Below are 26,007 nucleotides of genomic sequence, written 5' to 3' on the forward strand. Positions count from 1 at the left end.
GGCAGTGGTTTTATTCATCATTGACCTGGCATTACACAGCAACACCTTCAGGTCATGTAGGTTTCCCCTGTTGATTCCAGTATCCATCCGGTCAAGGCCAGACCCGGAGGCAGGGATAGTCTTCAGACAACGACTAAACCTGCCTCCTCGGTAATGACATGATCTGGTCTTAGCGTAACTCCGCTAACTGTTTAACTGTTTAGCGTAACTCCGTAACTGTTTAAAATAAATAAATAGTTTCAAGGGGGCGAACAAAGTTCAAGAGCCCTGTGTGTTGAATTATTTTAGAAATCCTATTAATCAATGCTCTTGGAGGGAAATCAGTGGGGTTTTCACTGGTAAGAAGGAAATTCCCTTGGACAACTTGCAGCTGCAGAAACATCACAATAACTTGACAATGAAAAAAACCAAAGGGTTTCTTTTTTGGGGGGGAATTAGAGAGAAGATTTTGGCCTTGATTATCAGCATTCTACCTACTGTTTCCAGGATTAGAAAACTCTATGGGAAATATTTTCCCCAGCATGCATCTGCTTGGAAATCTCTGCATAGAAATGTTAGCAATACTTCAAGGCCTTATTCCTGCAGATCATCCCTTACCCTGCCTGCCATCCTTTCTTGTTTTGCATTGGCCAGCCTTGTAATGAAGGGGTTACTGTCTTGATGCAGTGTAATAGTCAGTGAGGGCTGACTTGGCTGGAACAGACGTTAACTTCCACAGTAAATCTGGCAGGAGCTGGTAATTATGGAAAAAGCAGCCAGGGGTCATGCCCAGCCAAAGCTTGGGAGTAACAGAGCAGAAAATCAAAACAGGGGGGAAGGGAAGTTACGCTCATCATCGCCTTCGGCCTTCCCTGCTCTCCTCTGAACTATCAGGGGCTTGTCATCGGTTTGTTATGCTTAGAAGCAGCCCCTGGAAGATGAGGTAATAATCATGTTAAACATTAACTGCCTTAGCACTCGCTGCACTGTAAACTCACCTTCATCTCTGCAGTTTGACCATGGAAAAGCTCTCTGCGGTGGCAGACGGAGTGTTTGTTCCTCTGGTTTTGTTCCGAGACCTGCTGTACCTTTGCACAGCCAATATGTTGCCCCTCAGGGTCTCATTCTGCAAATGATTAGCATTAGCACTCACTAACCAAACAGTAAAATGGCAGTGAATCAGCAAGCAGGCCTGCAGAAATCTGGAGTAACTGTCCACCGTTTGATTGTGTACTTTCTGTTTGATGGGTAAATATGTTCAGCATATAAATGTAACGTGTGTTTGGGGAGGGAGGGTGAACTCCAGCTGCACTTGATCCACATAACCCTTTCCCCGCTTCCTCACAGGTTAAACTGATCATCACCAAACATAGGAAGCTGCTTTATACCAAGTCAGACCATTGAATCATAGAATTGTAGAGTTGGAAGGGACGCCAAAGCTCATCTAGTACAACTCCCTTCAATGCAGGAATTGGTCCATCTAGCTTAATATTGTCTCCGTTGACCATCAGTGGCTCTCCAGGGTCAGTCCTACCTGGAGACACCAGGGATTGAACCTGCAACCTTATGTGTGAAGAGCCATGGCCCTTCCCAACAGGTTGTATGGCTGTGGCTGAGGCACATAAACAGTCACAATGTATAGGCTGAGGCAGCAGTAATGATCTAACTGGTATCCTTTATTGCAGATATGACTATTGGGCAGCATGAAGCAATTGGATGCATAAAAACGGAATCCATTTGGAATATAAATTGTCCAGACTCAACTTCAAGCTTTTTTGCAGGAATCTGGTTGGCCACTATGAGAACAGGATGCTGGACTAGATGGGCCACTGGCCTGATACAGCAGGCTTATTTTATGTATCTTATAAGCTAATGGAGATTTTTTGATCCAGCAGGCTGTTCTTATATTCTCATGTTCACATGTATAAGTGCTCCCCTTGCAGCGACATTCTCATTCAGAGATGCACCACAGTCTCCTCTGAGCTGGAGACAAGCACAGGAGCCTTTTCGGCTGCCCAGCAGAGTCCCGTTTCAGGCTGAGTGGCCATGGATAAAGCTGAAGGGGGAAAGGGAGAAGGAGTGTTTACTCATTAAACCTTTAACAAGCTGCCCACCCTCTGCCTTGTCTAGTGCACTATAGGTTGTTTAATGAAGCAGATATACACTAAAACAGAAACTCCCTTATTAAAAAGCTCAGGGCCATGAACTAACTCAAAGGAAAGGGCTCAGCCTTAGCAGCAGCAGTGGGAAGGTCGAAGGCCACCCATAGGTTATGCCGAATGCTTTTGTCCGAGATTTGCAAGCTGCAATGCCGTTTGCTGGCTCAGTTTACTTTGTACAAAATGTTGGTTTTGCAGATAAAGTGTCCCACACCTTGAGTTTCCATTGGCACATTCATGAGTGCAGTTGCTTTTCACGGCCTCTTCGAAGGGTAATTGGGCTTGTTGAATGTTCTCAGAGCCCCGTGCCAATGAAAGGGGGGCCCCTCCATATTGTGTATTCATTTTCCATATGTAGTTTTGTTCAATCAAAACATTGTTTGGAAGGCTTCCTAGATAAATGTCCAAACACATCCATTAAGTGCTTATTCTAGTCAATTGGTTGCGGGGGGAGGCTATGCCTCTTCCACTGGATCAGAGCCAACTTTTAGCCTACATTTGCATCATAGATTGTCTACAGGTTGTAGCTTGTCAGATACTGAAATCACACATAGAATCGTAGAGCTGGAAGGGACTCTGAGGATCATCTAGTCCAACCCCCTGCAATGCAGGAATATGCAGCTGTCCCATACGGGGCTTGAACTTGCCACCTTGGTATTATCAGCACCACGCTCTGATCCAACTGAGCTATCCAGGCATACATTTTTTTTAAGTGTTTATGACCACTTGGGGCGTTCTTCTTCAGTCCACACAAACTAAGGCAGAGCAAGACTCCACATGATGCTTTCGCATTAAAATGTCACACACACCCTCAAGCTAGGGTAGGAGAAGACATCTCTCTGCTGCCCTATCCCAGGTGGTGGCCCACATTGCTTTCTGACTAGAGGAAAACACTATCCCATCATGTCATGGATGCTTTAGCTGAGATTCCTGCAGTGCAGAGAACTGGACTAGATCGCCCTTGGGGTCCCTTCCAACTCTACAATTCGATGATTCTTTGATCATACTGTGGTTGCTGCCATGCTGCTAGTCTGATAATTTGTCATAGAGATGTTGTTCTCAAGGCCGGCCCAATATTGTTTGCCATATTTGCCCTGCCCTGATTTTCAGATGTTGCTACTTGCTAGGTTTAGTTCAAAATAGATGAGACGTGTGTGTGTGTGTGTGTGTGTGTGTGTGTGTGTTAGGCAAGCCTTAAAAAGGATTGTTTAGTTTTGGATAGAGAAAGGCAGCTGCTATAGATATAAGATTTGCAGCCTGCCACAGTTCAAATATAAGAGAGAAATCCAGAAAAGGAAAAGTAGATTGTTCTGATAATAGGAAACAGACCTTCCTCAATAGATCATCAGGTCTGATTGCAGCAAATCTGGCCCTGATCTAATGAAATATCACTGTGACAGCTGTTTACAGTTTTCACAGTATAGCCACCAATATCTGGACATGCCGAAGTACATGAAATTGTCTATGGTCAGGGGACACCTGGGACATGGTGTATGTTGTGTGTTTGAGTATGTGTGTTGATTGTGTGCATGAAGCATGCCAGATACACAGTGGCATGAGTTGTAAAGTAGGCTGGATAAGTAAAAGGATTTCATTATGGAAACTTTGCATCAATAAATCTGTATGTGAAATGAGCGGTGGCTGTGGTCTCATCTCAGCTTGGAATTAATTACTTCAAAAATGTGGGGAAATGGTTATAGTTGCATCTATCATTCATATTAATTTCCCGGCCAATTAGGGATCAACAGCAACAGCAGCCCAGCTATATGATAGCAGTGTTCCTTTGAGGATGGCAGTGATGGAAGCATGTTCTTGAGGACCTCAGCAGAATGTTAACTGGTTTCATGAATCAGATCACAGGATTCCTGAAACAAAAGAACATTCTCCATACAGCCTCTAAGTGTGGCAATCCTGAAAAGAAAAATCCAGTAAGAAGTTTGTTGCTAGTTTCATAAGTTTTAGTGTTTCATATTCACTATTGCCTCTTCATTTCTAGTTTTTCCTTGGCAGAGAAAAACACTCATACAGTATTTATTCTCTCTCTCCCTCTCTCTCTCTCTCTCTCTCTCTGTGTGTGTGTGTGTGTGTGTGTGTGAGAGAGAGAGAGAGAGAGAGAGAGAGAAAGAGAGAGAGAGAGTTATATGAGAAATCCCTACTCCCAGAGTAGTTATTTCTTAAAGATTACGCTAGAAGAAAGGACTTTGTTTCTACAGCTTGCTCTTTTTGAATTCACAAAGAAATCTGTCCCCTTGATTTTTAACAGAATTTGCTCCCAAATTCTGCTCTGCTGTAGGGTGCCACTGCCAGTTATTCTTAACAATACATGAAGAGCAGTGGCCCAGTTAGGCTGTTCATTCTGATGGGTGTGGGGGCCCCAGGACTCCTCTCCCAGACTGATAGCACCACTGATGAAGAGCCCTAGTGGATCGGTCCAAAGTGCCATCCCACTTCCAATGGTGGTCAGAAAGATGTTCCTGGGAAGTTCACAACCAGGGCAAGGAATCATCACCTCCCTCCCAACCCAATCCCCCACATCTCCATCCACTCCAGTATTCAGAGGCGTTTAGGGACGTACGTAACTAATAGTGCATGGTCCAGTTTAGCATTCACTTAGCCTGAAAGACCACCTGACCCTGTGGATGACCTGTAAGATCACTTAGATCATCTGGAGGATCTAGCCTGAAAGACCACCTGACCCTGTGTTCTTTGCCATTGCCCCAACACATGGAATGCCATTCTCTCTGCAATACGTGGTTTTTTTTTATGGCTTGTATGAGGAACAAACCCACCTTCTGCCATACTTGAAGCAAAATCTGTCAGTTTCAGGTGTCCACTAAAGACATTATCTTTTTGCTCAGGCTTTCCCTGGTCCCCCAAAAACCCTGTTCTTACTCAATTCCTGTTTTTATGTTGTGTTTTGTATGCTGCATGGAGATTTTAAAATATCAAGCAGCTTAGAAATGCTTTTAAATCAATCAATCAATCAATCAATCATGGCTAATAGCTGTTGATAGATGTATCTGCCCCAACCACTTGCCCTGAAGTTGTTAAATCCCCTCTTTAAAAGCTAAGTCACGAGTCAAATTTAAGAGTCACTTGTGTGCTGCATGAAAAGAAAAACATTATTTTATATTTTCTGAATCGAATGGCAATCAATTTGAGTTGTGTAACTCAAATTGGGTCTACTAGACCCCCCCAAAAAATTAAGCAACATGGACTAAAGTTGCTTCTGGAGCCCCTCTGGGATTAGAGGCCCTGAAATTTAAGATTCATTAGTTTCATAGTAGATCCGCCCCTCTCCAGGATGACTTAATATGTTACATTTTCCCTTATATAACTATACCCAAAATTCTGTGTACTGTCATTTGTTGGGAAGCATCAGCACACAAAAGTGCCAGAGTAAACAGCTGTGTGGTTTTCACGCATGGTGACTGATGTATACAGGCGTGCGTGTCTCCCAACCACCCACATCCATGTAGGTAAATTCAAAGCTTATTTGGTGGATATGACTTCCACCAAAGAATCCTGGGATCTGTATTTTGGTAAGAATGCTGATAATTACAGTGGCAGAAGCTGTATGAGGCAGAAGCTACAGTTCCCAAGATTCTTTGAGAGAAGCCATGCACTTTAAATAGGTGTTAAATAAACTATGGTGTGGATTTGCGCCCCCCCCCCCTCGTATCTGCAGCCTGCAGTTTGGCCTATAAAGGCTTCCCAGCAGCATCAACTAACAGCTTCAGCTTATTTAGGGTTACCATATTTCAAAAAGTGAGTATCTGGACACAAAAGTTGTTGGGTCAAAGCTTGGGCTACATTTGCCAGATGCTCCTCTTGTACTGTGAGTCTTAATGAGCACCACAGTGCCATAGAACAGACTGGGCGTCCCTTATTTCAGATACCCCAAATGACCCTTTTGTGAACTTCTAATCTGGCAAATCTAGATGTCAGTAGTATGGGGCGGGGATCTTGTTATTATGTGGGAAAGACCAATTTAAAGCTATAAATACCTCGTCTCCAGCCACAGAGTTATCATGATTCATCATTTTTTTCCCTTTTGTAAATAATTTACAATACGATAGAAGAGAGATTTTTGTTTTGTTTTGTTTTGTGGGATGAAATTGAAGCTAGTTGTTGCAACATGAGGGCAACTGTTAGGTAAATTCTGATGAAACAGGTCAGCTTAATCCCACCGCTGAGGAAAAACAGTGTTCCATTAAGAAGAAAGAGAGGGAGAGGGAGAACGTGGGGTTGAGTCACTGTTTAATAAACTGAACATTACTCACTGGGGCTCAGATAATAAAAATAATGCCTAATACGTTTATACTGAGTCTAGAGGAAGAGCCACAGAATCGTGTTTCTCCTGAGAAACTCTTTGCCACAGAGGAGCCATAAAAATGAACATTAACAAAAGACTCTAGATGAGTTGTTTATGTAACCTTCCTAACCTTCCCTTCTACTCCCGCACCAGCACCTAAGGCCTGCTAATATGCCGATTGCCAATTATGGGACCGATTCCCAGCGTTGCTGGTTTTACATGCCCATTTTAGCCAGTCCTTTCCTTGTATTTGTATTAGTGGTCTTGAAGAACAGATGACAGAAACCATATCATTGCATTCCTGAAATGCTCTGTCTCCCAAAGGTCCACAGTTCAATTCCTGTCTGAAATCCTGGAGCAGTCAGGGGCAACAATACTGATCAACAGTCCGACTTGGTTCTCACTACAGCCAACCAAAGACAACCAACCACACCCTAGGCCACCCCAACCACTCTCACTACCAAGGAAATACCACAAGTGAATAGTAAGAGAACCCACACAAGTGACGCTGACACAAAACCCCACACATACACTAAGCACAAGAACAGAAGCATAACCACCCACCCCACCCCACTCACCATTCCCCCCCTTCCTTCCTAACCTAATACTGCATGCAACACTAATGTCTCACAACTGCTCTGTAGAAAACACAACTTGAAAAAAGAGACAATGCATGTATTTTTGTAAACTAAGAAATCTTTAATTAATTTTTTTTAAAACAGTCTGACTTGGTATAGGGCAACTTGCTATGTTCCCATGAAAAGACCACCGCTCTTCCAATGTTACTATTGCATTCTGCACCTTTCCTTCAAGGATACCAAAGTGGCCGAATAAATAAAATTGACTTCCGCACTCAGCATTTACTCCAGAATGGTTGTGCTTTTATTCACTTGCTTTTTATGAGGCAACTATATGATAGGGACATTCAATCATTCCCGCCCCCCTCTGTGGTTCTCCTGTCTTTTTTTATGGCTGTTCCAGATGACCTGTTAATTCATCATCCTGATTTGCTTGCACAAAACTTGCACTGGAGTTAGGTCCTGTCTTCATTGAGTATTTGTTCTGATCTGTTTACAGGGTGGTTATATGACAATGACCGTTCACCCTGGTTGGCTTGCATGGTCTTTGCACACCTTCCTATTCATCATTCATTCAACCCATACTTTTCACTGCATGTCCCCATCACAGTACTTTCCCAATCATAAAAAGTCCCCACACAATTTATTTGGTGCATTTTCATTATATTACGCTTCCCAGTGGCATCATTTTATCAGGGTCATGGTGTGCTGGCGTGAAATCGTGTGCAACTGAAACACCCCATTCCACCCCCAATCCGCCTTTTAGTGCCATCTTTTATGATGCTTCCAGGTCATTTCCGGGTTTGGCGCCGTGCGCACGATTATGCACATGTTGGTAACACCTACAATGGGGGTTGCTTGGGTATTCAGTTGCAGTTCAGTGTAGCTTACAGAGGAAGAGCAATGGGATAGCATTAACAGCCACCAGCCTGGAAGCACCAAAAGCCACCAGGAACCCTCTTGGGTACAGATAAGAGGCAGCTTCCCACCCTTTCCAGCAGAAATACAGTCCAAAGATTTGTTCCAGAAAACGTTACAGACTCCAGAGCAAACTCAAGCCTCAAAGCTCTTGATTTCTTTAGCAGCTGGGAATGTTACACCAGAGCTGCTGCAGTCCGCACTGTGGGAACTGATGCTGCTAAATGGTCCAAAAAGCATCCCCCCCGCCCTTCGTGCTAAAGCATGGCTCCTTCCAACATGTGGTTACATTTTCATAAATAGATTTTCTGCTATATCATCACATGTAGCATTTGCTACCTGGCACTGGAATCAGATTTAATTCAGGTGGCTTTGTTCCAAAAAGGAAAGAAATCCTGTCCCTTTAAGAGCTTTGAAGCAGAGCAACATCAGCCAAGGTGGGGATTTCCTGCCACTGCCACACTGTGATGGGAGAAGCTGCGCCTGTGGAACCTCCACCTGGCTTAGTGCCCTTAAAAGGCCAGTCGTCTTTGGAATATGCACAGCTCTGACTTTGTGTGCCAGATCAATGGGCATTTCCAGTGTTCTTATCAATAGATATGTAGTGTGATTTGTGATGCAAAACTGTCTGGCAGTCTGAAAATACATTTCCCCCCTTTAAGACCACACACCCAATACTCCTTATCCTTTTGTCTGGCAAGCTTGAATGGTCCTCAGTGGACATTTTCATCACCCTTCTTTAGTTATTATGCTCCTTCTGGTACTCACATGAATAAGTCATTTAGTAATAATCTGTTCTCTTGACTCCTTGACCTTTGACCTGTTGCAGCCAAAGGTGGCCAATGATGAATGAAAGCCAGTATTTGCTTCAGGCATTTTCACAAGTGACCCTAAATTGTGTGTTTGGAACACATGGGTTTGGGTTCTTTTTCGTGTGAGAGCATATATATGCACTGTTAATGTGGGGAGAGGAAGAAGAATTCAGAAGAGTAACTGAACGCAGTATAGTTTCACGTTTGTGATAAGAGTTTAACACGAAGCCTTACGTGTGAAAATGCCCTTAGTCTTTCTCCTTCTCTTCTACAACCCGCACCTTGTAGCCATTGAAATGTTGCTCTTGGCAGGAACTAGGCCATGAGGGAGGTTACATTCATTGTTTTCTGAAATGTTTTTCTTAATGTCTCGGGAGGGAGGGGGGAAAGTGTGAGAAGTCAGGCTGAAAGGTCATTTGACCCTTTGTTTGTTTTGGAATGCCAGATCCAAACGCTTCAGAAATGGTTCAGGCACCGGCACATTTCCATATATCCCACTTTAGATTTTCTCTGCCGTGTTGAGCTGTGCATAGCCCAGCAGAGTATCAAAAGAAGACATAAGGGAAAAAGCCGAAGGCATCTATGTTGAAAATAATAAAAGCATTTGTATGCCTGCTCACAAATGAGTGGAGGATTCAATGCTACAAACCTAAGTGTTGATACAGTGGTACCTCAGGTTAAGTACTTAATTTGTTCCAGAGGTCCATACTTAACCTGAAACTGTTCTTAACCTGAAGCACCACTTTAGCTAATGGGGCCTCCTGCTGCCGCTGCGCTGCCGGAGCACGATTTCTGTTCTCATCCTGAAGCAAAGTTCTTAACCTGAAGCACTATTTCTGGGTTAGCGGAGTCTGTAACCTGAAGCGTATGTAACCCGAGGTACCACTGTACTTGAAAGTATATCCTGAAACATCAAAGAAAAGTGTGGGTGCATAGAGGGTATGTTGTAGGCATCCTGTAACATAAAACAGCCCATTCTTCTTCAGATGGTTAGATTCCAGGGAAGAAGTAAATCTGCTGGCAGGCACATTGCATTGCAGTGTATGGTACAGTGGCAGCTAGGCAGAAGTGTCTGGCATGGTGAGGCAGAGCAGTTTACCTGACCTCCCAGCAGATGTGTCTCTGCTGCTTACTGGAAGGGGCAAGGTCAGTGCAGTGCAACCGCTCCAGCCAAGCCACATTGACACGCTTGCATTTCATTGCCCTCCTCATCACCTCATCCCCCCTGCCCATGAGCAGAGTGGCTCACCTGCTGAGAGGTCAGGTAAGCACCTTCATGCCATCAAGCTATCTGCTGGTGTAGCAAGGCCATATTGCACCACACGCTATGCAGGAGAGAGAACCCTGTGGAGATCTTCAGGAAAGGTTGATGGAGGAGATATGACAGGAAAGGTTGATGGAGGAGAAGAAAAGAGAGAAGATTAAGGGAAATCACGAGGAGGGTTAAAGTGGGGGGAAATAAAAGTAACAGTCTGGGGGTAGGAAGTGGGAAACCGATGAGGAGTGTAGATTGTTTAATTAGAGAAAAGCTGAGCAAATGATGGCTAGATTCAGAAATGGTTGCTGTTTGGGTTCACAGATGTCCTGCATTTAAGGATTGGTTCAATGCCACGAATATCTTGGAAGTGGTGAAATCTCATGAAATCAGAGGGGTTTATAATATTTCCCTTCACTGATCTGATAGTAGAACCAAAGCTGGAAAAAAACCTGTTTCTCCTTTTAAAATATCTACTTTGGACAAATAATATATTGGGTGTTACAGACAACATATAAGACTTGGGCTGCAGTCCTCCATATATTATGATACTACAACTTCCTCCAGCCAGCATGGCCAGTGGTCAGCAATGGTGGGAACTGTGGCCCAGCAACATCTGGAGGGTTCATAGTCATACTCAGAGTAGGCTCCTTGAAATGAATGAACATGACTAACTGGGATTCATGACTTTCAGTGGTTTTGCTCTGAGTAGAACTTTTCATGCAAACCTTATGTTGATTGTTTGACCAGAACTGATAATATTGATATTGCTATTAAAGGGTACAAAAACATAACCACGAAAAAATGTTTAGGATTAGCACATCCCTATGCATCTATGCGGGATGCGGGTGGTGCTGTGGGTTAAACCACAGAGCCTAGGGCTTGCTGATCAGAAGGTGGGCGGTTTGAATCCCTGCAACAGGGTGAGCTCCCGTTGCCCGGTCCCTGCTCCTGCCAACCTAGCAGTTCGAAAGCACGTCAAAGTGCAAGTAGATAAATAGGTACCACTCCGGCGGGAAGGTAAACGGCGTTTCCGTGCACTGCTCTGGTTCGCCCGAAGCGGCTTAGTCATGCTGGCCACATGACCCAGAAGCTGCACGTCGGCTCCCTTGGCGAATAAAGCGAGATGAGTGCCACAACCCCAGGGTCGGTCACGACTGGACCTAATGGTCAGGGGTCCCTTTACCTTTATGCATCTATGCTTAGAAGGAAGCTTCGCTGAGTTCAACAGGTCTTATTCATTGGTTATGTGTGTACTGTATAGGATAGCAGCCATTGTCATGTAGCTGAATGTGTAATGTAGTCTTTGGTTGTGGGTTTTACTCTAGTTAGGTGCTAGACATTTTTGGTGGAAAGCCAGGAGATACAACTGTAACAAAGACAAATGCAATACAAATGACTTCATGATAAAGATGCAGCTGGAAGGACGTGGAAAAGAGCCACAGGGCAACAGTTTCTGTCTTGCTCAGGTAATGTATGGCTTATCTCTTTATCATGCTACTAATTTGAGTCTATGCATACTTTAAAAAATAAAAACAAGAGTTCAGAGAGGCTTCTGAGAATTGCAGGTAGGCAGAGTGCTGTTACGCTCATGCTCAGCTTTCAGGCTTTCTACAGGCAGAGGCCTACCTAGAGCAGTGGCGGAGCTTCATGCTGCAGCACTGGGGGGCAGAGAGCAGGTGAGGGCAGGGCTGGCACGTGTCCCAGGTGCGTGGCGCACAGCCCACAGGGGCATGGTGCACGTTCTGGGGGGCAGCCTCGATGGCACCCCCCACATTCCTCTTTCTCCACCACTGACCTAGAGGTTGGCAAAACCGGCCACTGCTAGGGGTGAAGGCCAAGGGATGGCGCAAAAATCACCTATCAGACTCAGGAGCGTACAGTGGAACCTTGGGTTGTGAACGTGATCCATGCGGGAGGCATGTTCGCAACCCGCAGCTTTCGCAGCCCACAGTGCCGCGTCTGCGCACGTGTGTGATGCGATTCGGCGCTTCTGCGCATGCGCAAAGAGCGATTTAGCGCTTCTGCGCATGTGCAAGCACCAAAACCCACAAGTAACCCGTTCCGGTACTTCCGGGTTCAGCGCGCCCGTAACCCGAAAATGCGCAACCTGCAGCGTTCGCAACCCAGGGTGTGACTGTATGGTGTTTATGTGTGTGGTGCCATGCCTCTGCTGTCACAGCAAGATCAAACACGGGAGGAGCTTCCTGTCCTCCTTGCGCTGTGGCACAAGGGTGTGTGAATCTTTTTGCCCTTCCTCCTCGCCTTTCCCTCACGTAAAATGTAATAATTTCTAATGCGGCTATTGCGGCAAGGTGGTTTCTTCGGGGGGGGGGGTGCGCACAGATACAACTCCTTGCCAAAGGAGCAAGGGACCCTATGTATGCCTCTGCCCACAGGCATCTGATCGGCCACTGTGGGAACAGATTACTCGCCTAGATGGGCCATTGGTCTGATCCAGAAGGCTCTTCTCATGTTTTAATGTTGAATTCACTCAGAAGAAGGTACTTCTACTTCTTTGGGTATTGATTTTTCATGCAGTTTTATTTAGAAACAAGCCTCTATTTTGTACTGATACCAGCATTTTATGGGGAATATACTGGGGAAATAATTTGGCCACAAACAGGTTCCTAAATTCAGTTGCATTTTCAAATACGTGTGCCAGTTTTCTTTCTCCTCTCTCTCTGTGTGCTATGCATGTGTTCTGTTACGGCTCCTAATCTAGCCTCACTTTCTCCATATTTACGACTCCTCTTTGAAAGGGCCATGCCTTCTGGTGATCATTTTTCAGCGGTGGCAGGCAGGAAGTGCTCCTTTTTAAGGAGTCAGTGGACCACTGCAAATCAACAGAGTATCTTTCCTTTCCCAAGAGTTTAGGCCAGGTGCCGAGATTCCAACAATTCATGTCCCAGCCAGGGCCCAACAGAGGGAAAGGCTGTTCCCCATGTAACCTTTCATTATAAATACGGAACTTCATCACTTTTGTTTCACCGCAAAAAAAATAGAATCTAATGTTCCTCCAGCACAGCTGAGGGGTTATAGATTCTTTCTCTCCCAATATTCAACAGATAAAAATAGAATATTTTACAAGCTCATGGAATACAATCCACAGCCATGAAAACCAACGGATCTTTTGCCATGGATCTCAATTAGATGCAGATGATGGCCTCACACCTGCCAACTTTCCCACTTGGGCTAGAAGACTATCAATTTTTATGACAATATCTTTATCCTCACACTTTGTATTTTAATCTTCTAGACTCACCACCTGTCTTTTCGCTAGGAGGCCTTTCCAGCTCTCTAACCGCTCTTGTTTTTAAACAGCACATTTATTTTCATTTATTTAATATTTTTTATCCCGCTTTTCAAGGAAAATCGGCTCACGAAACAGCAAATATGAATGTGCAAACTAAATAAGATGTACAGAATACCACAGTCTTTCCTTACATGTGGTGGCTATGCTGCTGAGACTGAAAAAATGGTGGGCAGTGTTAGGGAATAGGAGGATGGACTGTTTATTTTTACTTCTACACTTATTTATCCTCCAAGGGGTTCAGTGCAGCATACATGGCTCTCTTTCCCCTTACAACAACCCTGCTAGTTAGGTTACGAGGCTTAAGGATGGTGGTCTCCTGGTGAGCTTCATGGCTCGATAGGGATTTGAAACTTGGTCACCAAAGGCCCTAGTTCAATACTCCAACCATTATACCACACTGGCTCTATTTATATTAAGCTCTTAAGGACCATAACCATTATGCTAGGGGCAGTAGTGCAGAGGGCAGCGCACTGGAAGTTTTGAAATGGAAGAAACATAAGCCCCTGCTTTTATATACTTTTGATGAGTTGGCATGTATTGTAGCAAAGGTAACAGAATGGATGAGTTTCTCCATGGTGTTCTGCCACTGCTTCCTCCTCTAAATGCAGTGGATCTGTTCATTTCCATTGCCTCTCCACCTGGTGTCCTGCAGATGTTTCGAACTACAAATTTGGTCAGGTTGGCAAAAGATGTGTTGCACTCTTGCAGCCCAGAGGGCCCTGCACACCTGATTTCCCTTTCTCCAAGTGGAAAGCTTCTCCAGCAATGTCCCCAAATTCCTTCTTTGCATGCTGCTCCCTCCAGAGTTTAAAGAAGCATGGGGCTTAGCATGGCAAGAGACAAAGGAGGCCAGGGTTCTGACGGCTGGCCTGCTCTATTTTGCTTGAATTCCTTCAAGATCTGTTTTATTAACTGCTTTGTTATTATTGTGCCTTATCTTGGTGTAAGTAGTTTAAACTTTCTCATGCAAGATTCTCATTCCCACCATAAGGAAGAAGGACTATGTCCAGGGTCAGACAAGCAGCGTGCTTCTAAACGCCAGTCGCTGGGAAGCACACAAGAGAGGAGAGTGCTGTTGCGCTCTGGTCCTGCCGTTGAATATAACATAACAAACAACACAAGCAGCACGAAGACCAGTATACTAGATAGCACTGTAATGATCATTGCATAATAAACGTGATCTAGTACAACAAAACAAAATGTGTACCCTTGTAAATTCTCTAATATATTTGAAAACAAATGAACACACCTCTGTCAATCTTTGAAAGTCCGTAGAAGTATAATAAGTCTATGGTTGAAACAAAGTAATAGATGCTATCCTGTGGGCTAAGCGGTAAAACTTTTTAGGCGTTCATGGTGCCGAAGTAGTAAGTGGATAACAACGTAGGACAGTGATCCCGGATAATCTGACTGTTTCGCTGGAATCTTCTTCAGCACAACTACAAAAGAATTCAAATATGAAAGAATGACCTGTGTACATGGAAGCTATATAAACTTCACACATTACAACTCATATACTACAACTACAATAAGAAGGACAAAGGTACATACCCCATAGATTCGAAAAGTGCACAAGGAGCAGTGGTCATGAGGATATGTATCCACTGCTACCAGTTGCCTGAAACCTGAAGCATAAGTAACCATTCCCAGGTGACACTCATTACAGGGAGACTGTTCTGTATTGAATATAACACAGGCATCTGGTTAGACACTGTGGAGGTGGAATTGATGGGCCATTGGTTAAACCACAATCTTCAGTGTGGTTTAAAAACACAGGTGACTGTGTAGGTTTGGAAAGCTGCTGCTCAAACTCCCTCACAAAGGCAGTTGCATGTCCCGAGGGCTGCTTGTCTGCTGCAAATCACCCTTGAAAGAAGGCTTTTTGCCATGGAGAAATGGCAAGTTGTATGCTTAACCCTTTCCCAATGTGGGCAAGATTCAGCTAAAGTGTTGCTTGTGCAACAAGACTCCCCTGCCCTCTGCCAGAGAGGGTGTTTTTGGTGTGTGTTTTTTTGCAGGGGAACCCAGAACAAGTTTGTGGGAGCAGTGGGGAAGGCAAAGTCTGTTGCACAAGTGGACCTTGTTTCCTTCCTGCACACCCCACTTAGTGCTACACTAAATTCCACACCCTGTGTGTGTGTGTGTGTGCCATGCACCCCCTCAGCTAGGGTTGTTTAGCTTTTTGGGGAAAGTTGTTGAGCTTATTTTGGGGAAAACAAATGGGAAAATCTGGATGTATGGCAACCCTACCTAAACTAGCCCACTGTCCTCAGGTGCATGGAAAGATTGTCAGCGCTGAAGTGAGTTTCAACCGCCTTCCCAGCCAGCGTCTACATGAAATCGGGAATGCTGTCTTGTCCTTGGCCAGCCCTGGAGGGTACACTGAAAATTACACTTAAAAAAATAAATAAAGGTAATGTCCACATTGTTCGTTTAATATCGATTCTCCCTGGGAAACTCGGGAGTGCCAGAGTTAACATACCTGCACTTGAAACCAAACTGCATCACCTGAGAACTGCAAAGCGTACCTTGGCAAGCCTTTCCAAGGTTACTTAGTAAACCAGAGATAAATTGCTGGTGTAAGCACCCTGTGGTGTTTGGAAGAACAGATCCCTTTCCTTTTGAAAAAAGAAAATCACTGCTTGTTACAGGCTGTACTGTTGCACGTTACGAAGGTAATGTGTGCGTGCGGCTGTGAGCTTCAGAAACAGAATTTTGACCCTCTCTTCAGGCACAATGGCCAACACCCTGGCAGCTCACTGAGCGCTCCGACTCTGTTACCTAATCTCCAGCTGTGGGCCCTGTTTCGTGCCAAGTCTCCTTTGGCTCTGTCTAGTAATAATAGTTTCTGGAGTCCGGCCAGGGACTCCTGCCAGTTCCAGTCACACTCTGCTAATGCAAGAGGCAGAGTTTATTAATTCACCGCCAAGGCCCATTGTCTGGGACACTGCCTGGCTGTTTATTTACTCCAATATGGGCCGCATTTATGCAGAAACAGCAAGCGAGGGGACACTGTGTTGAAGACGGTGGACCCTTTTTCTGGAAGAGACGTGGGACCTTCTGCAGAGCTATAGAAAACATTCAGAAAAGAGGTCCGCTTTGCAAGAGCCTGTTTTTAGTGAACCATAGGGGGAAAGAGTAATAATCTTCCATCATATCCTCATCCCAAAGTGCCTTTGTTTTCTTTCAAGAGCAACACACACACACACACACACACACACACACTCAAATAAATAATAATGATCAGCATCAGTAGAAAGCAGAGATGCTACAGTGTCTGTTAGAATAAAAGAAGGAAAAGCTGAAGACAGGGTTGTTTGGGAAATCTTTAACTGGCTCCAGAAATATCAGGTCACATTAACATCAAGTGCCATGATACCACTTTAAACAGGCATGGCTTTCCCCAAAGAATTCTGGGACCTGTAGTTTATTAAGGGTTCTGGGAATTGTTAAGAGACCCCTATTCCTTTCTTAAAGCTACAATTTCCAGTGTTGCCTATGAAGAGGGATTAATTGTTAAAGCACTCTGAAAACTGTAGCTCCACACTGTACTCAATGCTTTTTTCTGGGGGTACCCAAGGGTACACAGTCCAGTACTGACACTCCCCCCAACCCAATGTGAAAAGTGTGGCACTTACTGTAACAACTTCAAATGCCACACCTGTTCAACAGAGTGCATTCAAGTGTTCTGGTAATTTAAGCAGACTTTTAAAATAATAATAATAAATAAATTCACCCTTAATTGACTTACATTATTCATGTAAACAAATTGTCATGGGGTGGGGGGGTGGGATGCGGTTTGCAGAACCTGTGTTTGCCATTGTTTGGGTCAGTTTGAGTCTGATTCTTTTCTTGCTATTGTAACCTAGTTTTGTGTTTAATTTCCTGTGTTCGTAATTCCAGACACAGACTTCTAGTATTGCGTGTGAGCTGGTTGGTTTTTTGTTTTTTGTTTTTTGTTTGGAAATGAGCTTTCTGTGGCTCGAAGCTACGAGGATTTAAAAATAGCTCTTATCACTAGGCTCTTCCTGCTCACAAAGAGACTGCGAGGAAGAGCCGCAGGATATGCACCTTGCACAATAAGGAGCAGGAAGTGGGTTGTGATGGCAGCAGAAGGTCCAGGTTGCTCAGAGTATCTTTCCTTATCTTTGTCCCTTCCTGAGAGCATGGCTAGGCGTATGGGTATTAAGGGTGCCACCAGACTGCATGCGGCAGCAGATAGACTGGGAAAAATGAAATTGCAGAAACTGGAGCACACGCAACTCCAGTGTAAATGCAGGAGGCTCTTCTATAAAGCATAACTGAAGTTAAACTAACTGAACAGGAGTTGGGAATACACACTATTCAGTGGGGACATGGCAAGCGGGTGGGGAGCTCACCAGTAGATAGGGTGGCTGTGTCTCCTACTTTACAGAGGACAGTCCTCTATTTGTAGGGTTGTCCGGTCAAAGTCCAGTTGCATCTTCTATGACATTGAAAAGGATCCTGTCTTAAGAACATAAGAAGAGTTCTGCTGGAACAGACCAAAGATCTATCCAGTCCAGAAAATGAGTGAACCCCACTGAACTCACTGGGACTTTCTTTTAATTAGACATGTACAGAATTGTGCCATTAGTGTGATTGCTGACCGGAAAAAAATCTTTCTGAAATATGGATATTTAATGTCACCTGCCACTTTCTACTTTCCCAGAGATACCGTATTGTTCTGGAACTTTTATTTGGTGTCTTAGCATTTCGTTTCACCAGCACTTTTTGACATTTCTCTGCTCACGCCCTTTTCAGAGCCTTTGACAAACTATGTCAAAACAAAAAGTGCATGTTCCTTCCTATAAAGATTATGGGGCATTGCAAACATTCTGACCAAATGCAGTGAAAGAACTGAGTGCATCAGAGAAGGCTGAATAACAGGTGGTGGAATGAACAGTTGATATGGGACGTCTTAGACTAAGCGCAGGCCAAGCATCTCACTGGGTTCCTTTAAACGACCAGAAGAGGTATGAAACGTCTTCTGCTTTCTTGTTTGGTGTGCAGAAGCCAGTAGTTACTGGAAGTGAAACCTGGATTTTGTTGGTGTCCTTCCGGTGCAAAGATTGGAAACATGCCTTGCCCTTTCAGTGCAAAAAGAATTGAAGTACGTATCTTAGAGTCATATGGCTATGTGGTATAAAAGATGGTGCTCTGAGGATAAAGATTCCATTCTGAAAGGGGGATATGGACAGTCGCAACCCCCTGTTGACATGCTCAGAGATGTTGATCACTTCCAGATGACCTGTTTATTGAGCATTCATCCTGTTTGCAGGGAGATTAGACAACACCAGCTATTTATCTAACATTAATCCTGATTTGCTAGCAGGGAAGTTAGATGGCATTGCATTGAGGAAATGTTATCTCACATTTTCCAGTACATTTTGTCATCACTTTCCTTATTGCAAAAAGTCTTCTTTTTTTAGGGGGAGGGAGGGTATTCTGTCCCATTTTAGCAGCACCAAAAACAGTAACCAGGATGTAGACAGATGAAGAAGAAGAAGAGGAAGAGTTTGGATTTGATATCCCGCTTTATCACTACCCTAAGGAGTCTCAAAGCGGCTAACAGTCTCCTTTCCCTTCCTCCCCCACAACAAACACTCTGTGAGGTGAGTGAGACTGAGAGATTTCAGAGAAGTGTAACTAGCCCAAGGTCACCCAGCAGCTGCATGTGGAGGAGCGGGGAATCGAACCCGGTTCACCAGATTACGAGTCCACTGCTCTTAACCACTACACCACACTGGATTCTCAGTGGTTGGAAAGAACAAGAGTAGGGAGAGGCTTAGTCTTCACCCATAGTTAGAACCTAGGGACATCAGAACACAAGAACCTTCTGGATCAGACCAGTGATCTATCCTGTTCTCACAGTGGCCACCCAGGTGCCTTAAGCAGGACCCAAGCACAAGAGCACTCTCCTCTTCTGTGATTTCCAGCAACTGGGATTCAGAACCATTACTGCCTCTCACTGGAGGCAGAACATATCCATCATCACTAGGAGCCTTATCCTCCATGAATTTATATGATCCTCTTTTAAAGACATCCAAGTTGGTGGTGATCACTGCCTCCTGTGGGAACAAGGGCCATAATTCAACTAGGCACTGCATGAAGTAGTGTCTCTGAGAGTATGGTTGTTATTCAGGCCTGTGGAGAAAAGTAAAGATAGAGATCTTTTTGGAAATACTGCTGCAAGGAAGGTAGTCACCCACCCTGACAGTGGGTGACTGTGCCCACACTGACAGGAATCCCTTTGCATGGCACAAGCCTTCTTTCCGCTCAAATGCCAGTCATAATAATGGTGGCTATTTTGCTCATACTTAACATTTTGGAGTGCCTCTTATCTTCACTGCCTTTCGTAATGGAGAACTAGAATGTTGGATTGGGAGAATGGAAAGATTCAATAACAATCTTTCCATTCTCCAAATCCAACTTTCTAGTCCTTGAAGGATTGCAAACTTCACTGATGTGACTGGGAATTGTAGCAGGATTCCCTCCTCGATCTTTTAAACTGGCACATACTCTCTTGCTATTTAACATAGGTAAATGCTGGCTCGGACAGAATAAAATATTATATCTGGGGTTGATTTCAGAGAAGCTCTTCTGTCTTCCTGTGGCTGACAGATCAAACCTTCAGAAATGAAAAATAGTCAGCAGCTGTAGACTTACCAAAGAAACTGGAAGAAATACAACCTAATGACACAATATATGAATCATGTTTGGGACTTTTAAAAATTAATGCAGTGTGTGTGTGAGAGAGAGAGAGAGAGAGGGAGAGAGAGAGAGGGTGTGTTTTGGGAGTTGTTTTCAGGCACAACATTCAGCAGTATTGGTAGGGCTTGCCCTACGTCCCTATTATTGGTAAAAATAACTTCTTTCTCTGGTGTTAATTACAACACAGGGGAGTGACTCTTATCAATAATATGGATGAGGAGGACAACTGCTATTGCCCATGCCTCATATTTAATTTTTTTCAACCCATGATGTTATTACTAATCACATCATTAACATGTAGCTAGGTCCATACAGGACTTGTTTCCCTCCACTGGAATATTTTGATGTCTGTTTCCAGACTATATATATTTTTAAAAGCCTGTTTGGCCAGACAAAATCTAGTGCAGCATCCTTAACCCACCCAGTGGCTATCTCCATGCCTTGATAGGAAGCCCACCTGCGGGACATGAGCACAACAGCCCTCTCCCCCTATTTCCTCCCAGTGACTGGCATTTGTGTTTCAGATGCTGGGGGCAGTATAGGGCAGTATAGGGAAGGGGCAAAACTAGACTTTATTTCACTCGGGTCAAAGACCCAGTTTGGCACTCCTCCCCATGTGCATTTGTAGACACACACACACACACACACAGAGTCCAGGAGCCTCACTGGCACCCCTCTGGAGTCAGTAAAAAACCTGGTTAGCCCCACCTCCCACCCCGCCGTAGCTATGGCTCTGGTATATAGCCATCATGAGCCATAGTCACTGACAGCCTTATCCCCCATTAATGCAAGCCCCCTTTTAAACAGTGTAAATAATTGGTCAGGCATTTGCTTGAGCACACAGCGTTTAAAAATAGGGGCAGGAGGATGCACACAAGCCCTGCCTCCACCGTGTGCATTGCCTCCTCCTGGTCAGCCCATGACCTTCCAGTGCTGAGGGCGGAAGGTCTGCTAAGGGCTTTTTCTCCTCTTTGCTTGTGTGTGAGTAGATCCCTCAGCTTGATCGGGGTGGGGGGGCAGGCTGATAGAATATGCTCCCCAATAACCCAGATGTTTCGTGTGCCTTTTGTGCTCAACACCTGAAGCTCAGACCAAGGAATGTGGTGATGGACATGCTCAGGGGCACTGGAATTGTCCCAGCTAGCTCCGTGACCATTCAGGTTGCCCTTTTCTGCTGTGGTCTCTGAGCAGGCAGTCTGTTAGGATATTGACAAAGATGTTATCCTAAAGAAGGAAATTGGGCTGTACCAGAATTCCCTGAAACAGCCTGAGCTACCACTGCTAACAAGTGCAGGTGAATCCAAGAAGCCTAACCACCTTGCTCCAAAGGCAGTCCTGTTCTTGAGCTGCAGCTGACTGGGGAAAGGGGGCTACAATGGCAGGAGGAGATATTGTCCAGCCATTCCTCTGGGTCATACATTCATCTGATCAAGAAGGATGCTCATTCCTTTTGTTAGGCAGGTTATTCTTAAGAACCCAGAATGACTGGTTGATGGGAACTAATGGCTACTTGTGAAACTTTCTGCATATGAATGAGAAACCCATCAGAGCTTGAGGTAAGGTATTGTGTTTGTGTGTGTTTGTGTGTAGTGCAGTTTGCAAGAAGCAGAAAGAGAGGGAGAGCAGGTGGATGAAGGGGTACAGTTCCTGCACAGCATGCAGGAAAGCATGTGATTTATGCTCTGCTTGTATATTTTTTTAGAAAGCAAATGTTGCCTAAATGGCTTAAGCATTCTATCTAGTCTTCTCCCATCCAACTCAACCTGTTAGCGCCAAGAACGCACTGCTAGAGAGAATAGCAAGTGTGTATCCATCAACACAATTCCAATTTTAATGAAGGAAAAGCCTGACCTGCAGGTAAAAAAAATTCTACAGAAAGTTAGATAATATTGCCCATTAGAAAATTGATTTTTAAAAATATATATCCATATGACAAGCATTTCCATATTAATGCAGCATATTGTTTGATTTTTAACACAATATGGTATATCTTAAAATTTCACCAGAAAGAAGGTCTTATGCTCTTGTTTTTTTCTCCAGCTAATATCTGGTCCTACTTTCTCTTTTTCCTTTCATTCAAGCAGTGGTTCCCAAATTTAAAGCACGGCATTTCAGGACCCTGCCAGATTGTCTAAGTTTTCTTAAATTCTCATTTCCTCTGGGCACTTGCTTCTTGCTTATAGTTACACTAACCGGCGGAGGGGGAGGGAGGGAGAAGATTTCCAGATTGAAATTTCCACTCTGTAATCTTCATTTTTAATATTGTTTTATTCTCATGTTTCTGCGAGCTGCACATGTACCTGCTTGGGCTTGAAAATGTCAATTCACTTCAAAGCCTGATCCGTATTGGTCTCGTCTTCTGAAAATTTCCCTCGCTGTGCAGAGGCTTACATTTCTCTTTGTTGGTTTTTGCTGTTTATTTTGGTATTACGTGTTCTGTGGGCTTCCTAGGGTGCACCTCCTGCTCCGAAACTCCTCCATCTGTTGTTTGCAACATTCTCTTTCTCCACAGAGTTCCTTCACTTCCCTTAGTGGGGTTTGCCTGTTGTCAAGAATGGGATGAATCCAGACTGTTAGTTGCACTTAGTTCCCATAGACATCAGCGAAATCAACTTCCTGAGAAATGTGTCCAATTGAGTAGCAGTTACAACAAACACTAGTTCTAATAATAATTTTTTATTTATACCCCGCCCTTCCCAGTTCAGGAAACCGGGCTCAGGGCGGCTAACAACAAATTTAAAACACTTAATTGATACTACAAAAAAACAGCATAAAATACGGTATAAAGCAAAAATAACAATAAAATCAAAAATCAATTTAGGGGGGGAAATCCATCCAATAAACATTAGATGATCACCAGGGCTAGCTGGCTAAATTAGTCCCACCTGGGCCAGCGAGGAGACCAGGGGAGAATTATCTGTGGGATCCCAGAGCGGGTAATCTTCACAAAAAGGGGAGGGGGAGGGAAGGAAGGGGAACAAAAGAGCAGACCAGGTTCAAATTGAAAGCCAGGCGGAATAGTTCTGTCTTACAGGCCCTGCGGAAGGAAGTTAAATCCTGCAGGGCCCTGGTCTCATGGGACAGATCATTCCACCAGGTCGGAGCCATCACTGAGAAGACCCTGGCCCTGGTGGAGGATAATCTAACTTCCTTAGGGGCCAGGACCTCTAAGCTATGATTATTCATGGACCTTAAGGTCCTCTGCGGGGCAAATGGTTCCCCATTTTTAAATACAATATACTCCCATAGAGACTCCTTACACCGTGTTTAAAACCAAAATCGCATTTGGGTAGAAACTGTTTCTCAGGCAGCTAGTCCTAGTCTGTATAACCATGTACCTTCTTCCAGAAGGCAGAAGCTGAAAGAGATCATTTCTGGGGTGTGCACTATCTTGCGCTATCTCTGCAGCTTTCTTATGGCACCTGGAAGCATAGATTTGATCCAAGGTGGGAAGAGTGCACCCAATTATTCTCTCCACAGTCTTTACAACCCTGGACAGCATTGTTTTTTCCCTGACCGTGCAGCTCCCAAACCACACACACAGACTATAAGTTAATACACTCTCCACAGTACACTGGTAAAATGCCATCAACAGGTCCTTTGAGAGATTGTTTTTCTGGAGGATCCTCAGAAAATATGACATCTGCTGTGCTCTCTTCATCAGGTCTTTGCTGTTTTCTCTCCAGGTTAGGTCGTCTCTCAACTCCATTCCCAGAAAACGAAACACTGAGACCTGTTCCACGCACTTCCCCTCAATAATAAGTGGCTGAATATTCAATTTACATTTCCTAAAGTCCACGATAATCTCATTTGTTTTCTTTAAGTTAAGTAGTAAGTTGTTTTTCCTGCACCACTCCCCCAACTGCTCAAGTTCCTTCCTATAGGCCTCCTCCCCCTCTCCAGCCGTGATTAAACCAACCACGGTTGTATCACCTGCAAACTTAATGATCTTATTACTGGGGTATTTGGGGGCACAGTCAGCTGTATAGAGCATATATATAGAGAGCAGGCTCAACACGAACCCCTGCGGCGTCCCCGTATTCATGATGAGATCCGCAGAGACGTGGGAACCCATCCTGACCCATTGAGAACGGTTTGACAGAAAATCTAATATCCTGCACAAACACGGTGGAAGTCCCAGGTCTAATAGTTTGGGCACCAATCTATGCGGAAGAATAGTATTAAATGCAGAACTAAAGTCTACAAATAATAGTCTCGCATAGTTCCCTTGCTTCTCCAAATGAGGCAGGACAGCATGTAAAGCCATTGCCACAGCATCCTCTGTGGATCTCTTTGCCTTGTACGCAAATTGGTAAGGGTCAGGTCCCACTGGCAGACAAGATATGATATGGTTCCTCACCAGTTTTTCGAAACATTTCATTATAATGGGTGTCAACGCCACAGGGTGAAAATCATTCAGACTGTCTATCTTTGATTTTTTTGGCAGGGGTATAATGGTAGCAGATTTCAGTTAGGGTGGAACGGTGGCTTGGGCCAGAGACTGGTTAAAAATCTTCATAAAGATTCCTGCCAGTCCCTTTGCTGGACCACCAGTGTCTACTGTCTTGCTGGTATTGTTTCCCTCAACTCTCTGAAGCCTCAAACTCCCCTTCCATTATTGCCATTGCCCTAATTCTTGCTATCAGATTCAAGATTCTGCAGGACCTCAAGTCTAGCAAGCAGAACAGATGCATGCAGTATTTGGCTGTATTGTGCTCATTCTGAAAAAGAATCAAACCCCACTCCCAAATCATCCTGAATAGAGAGTTGATGTTCTTTTCCTCCCACATGCAGTTCTATCCCAGCTTCATAGTGCACTTGAAAAAGCTGATCCCAAGAGAACCTATGAGAGTCCATTGAGAAGGGGAGTCTTCACAGGCTGTTGACAGGAGTGAAAGGCTTCTTGGTAACAACGCTGAAGAGGAGCCCTCTTAATCTCCTCGCTCTTAATAGAGATAGACAGTTTCCATGAGGCTCAAGGTTTTTGAGGGGGAGAAGAAGAGGCTTCTTATGCAGTTCATGGGAGCTTGGCCTCAGTAAGGTTTCCTCATACTCTCCGGACAGAGTCTTGGCAGATTTTCAGGGAATGGAAAACACACGGAAGGTTCAGCGAAAGCAGAACATAGGAAAATGGATTGCGGTGCAGTGAGTACATTAAAATAAAGCAATAGTAATAAATTTTGCAATGTTTGCTTCTTCCTGTTATGGGCCCACAATTTCAGCATGTTACTCGCCACCATTCCATGCCTGCTTGGCAATATTGGGTGATGTAAGGCTGCAAGCCTAAACACACTTCCTGTCAGTTCCCTATTAAACATATGGGCTTCTGATTCGTGAATCATTTTTTCCTCTAATAAAGTTGCATCCCACCCTTACCTGAGTGTATGTACCTTCTCTCTGAGGACCCAGAGCTCTTCCAAACCTCACCATCCCTTTTTTTCTTACCAACAGCTGAACAAGTGCTGAGGATATGGGGAGGAAAACGGACCTTAATCTTCACAGACAGCAGTGGAAAATGCAGATCCTTCATGCAAATCTGAAACGCATCCAAAATAAACATATATGATCTGGAATAATTATGGCTGTACATCTCAAAGTTTATATGTGAACTGGTGCCAAAAGCTGATCCTTTACAACTGTGAAATACATACCCTGATGAACCGATAAGTGAGGTGTAAGGGCATCGGCTTGTACACTAGGCAAGAAGACTCCAGCAGAAATAAAGGGGCTATAAGCACAAAGGTCTCCATGCCTGACGAATATTCACATTTATTGTGGTACCATTGGGCTGTGGTTGTACCAAAACCTTCTTCTATTGTAGCTGCAACATTCTTTTTCTTGTTCTCACTCCAAATGCATATTCAGGATTATATATACCCTGTGCTGAAATAATGTAAACTTCTGAGTCAAGGAAAGCTTCTCCACTATTAATTTTTCCAAACT

General features: G+C 44.3%; 1 protein-coding gene and 1 long non-coding RNA gene across 7 annotated transcripts in view; one reads left to right on the top strand and one right to left on the bottom strand.

The window, feature by feature from the left end:
* The first annotated feature begins 578 nt into the window (after positions 1 to 578).
* On the top strand, positions 579 to 25,621 carry LOC128410693 (uncharacterized). Its single transcript, XR_008329581.1, has 2 exons — positions 579 to 922; positions 25,516 to 25,621. It is a non-coding gene; the product is annotated as an uncharacterized LOC128410693 (long non-coding RNA).
* Positions 1,839 to 26,007, bottom strand: part of BMF (Bcl2 modifying factor) — a 75,732-nt gene continuing 51,563 nt past the window's right edge. For 3 of the 6 annotated variants that reach the window (XM_053382226.1, XM_053382200.1, XM_053382236.1), the window contains one exon: positions 24,224 to 25,600. In XM_053382226.1, the coding sequence (XP_053238201.1) occupies positions 25,415 to 25,600 (186 nt within the window). In that variant the 3' untranslated portion in view covers positions 24,224 to 25,414. Of the gene's footprint in view, positions 2,036 to 22,313; positions 22,607 to 24,223; positions 25,601 to 26,007 lie in introns of those variants that run through there. The other 3 variants (XM_053382208.1, XM_053382243.1, XM_053382217.1) reach the window with 3 other exon arrangements.

This window comes from Podarcis raffonei, chromosome 1 (assembly GCF_027172205.1).
Source record: "Podarcis raffonei isolate rPodRaf1 chromosome 1, rPodRaf1.pri, whole genome shotgun sequence".
In the NCBI taxonomy this organism is placed as follows: Eukaryota; Metazoa; Chordata; class Lepidosauria; order Squamata; family Lacertidae; genus Podarcis; species Podarcis raffonei.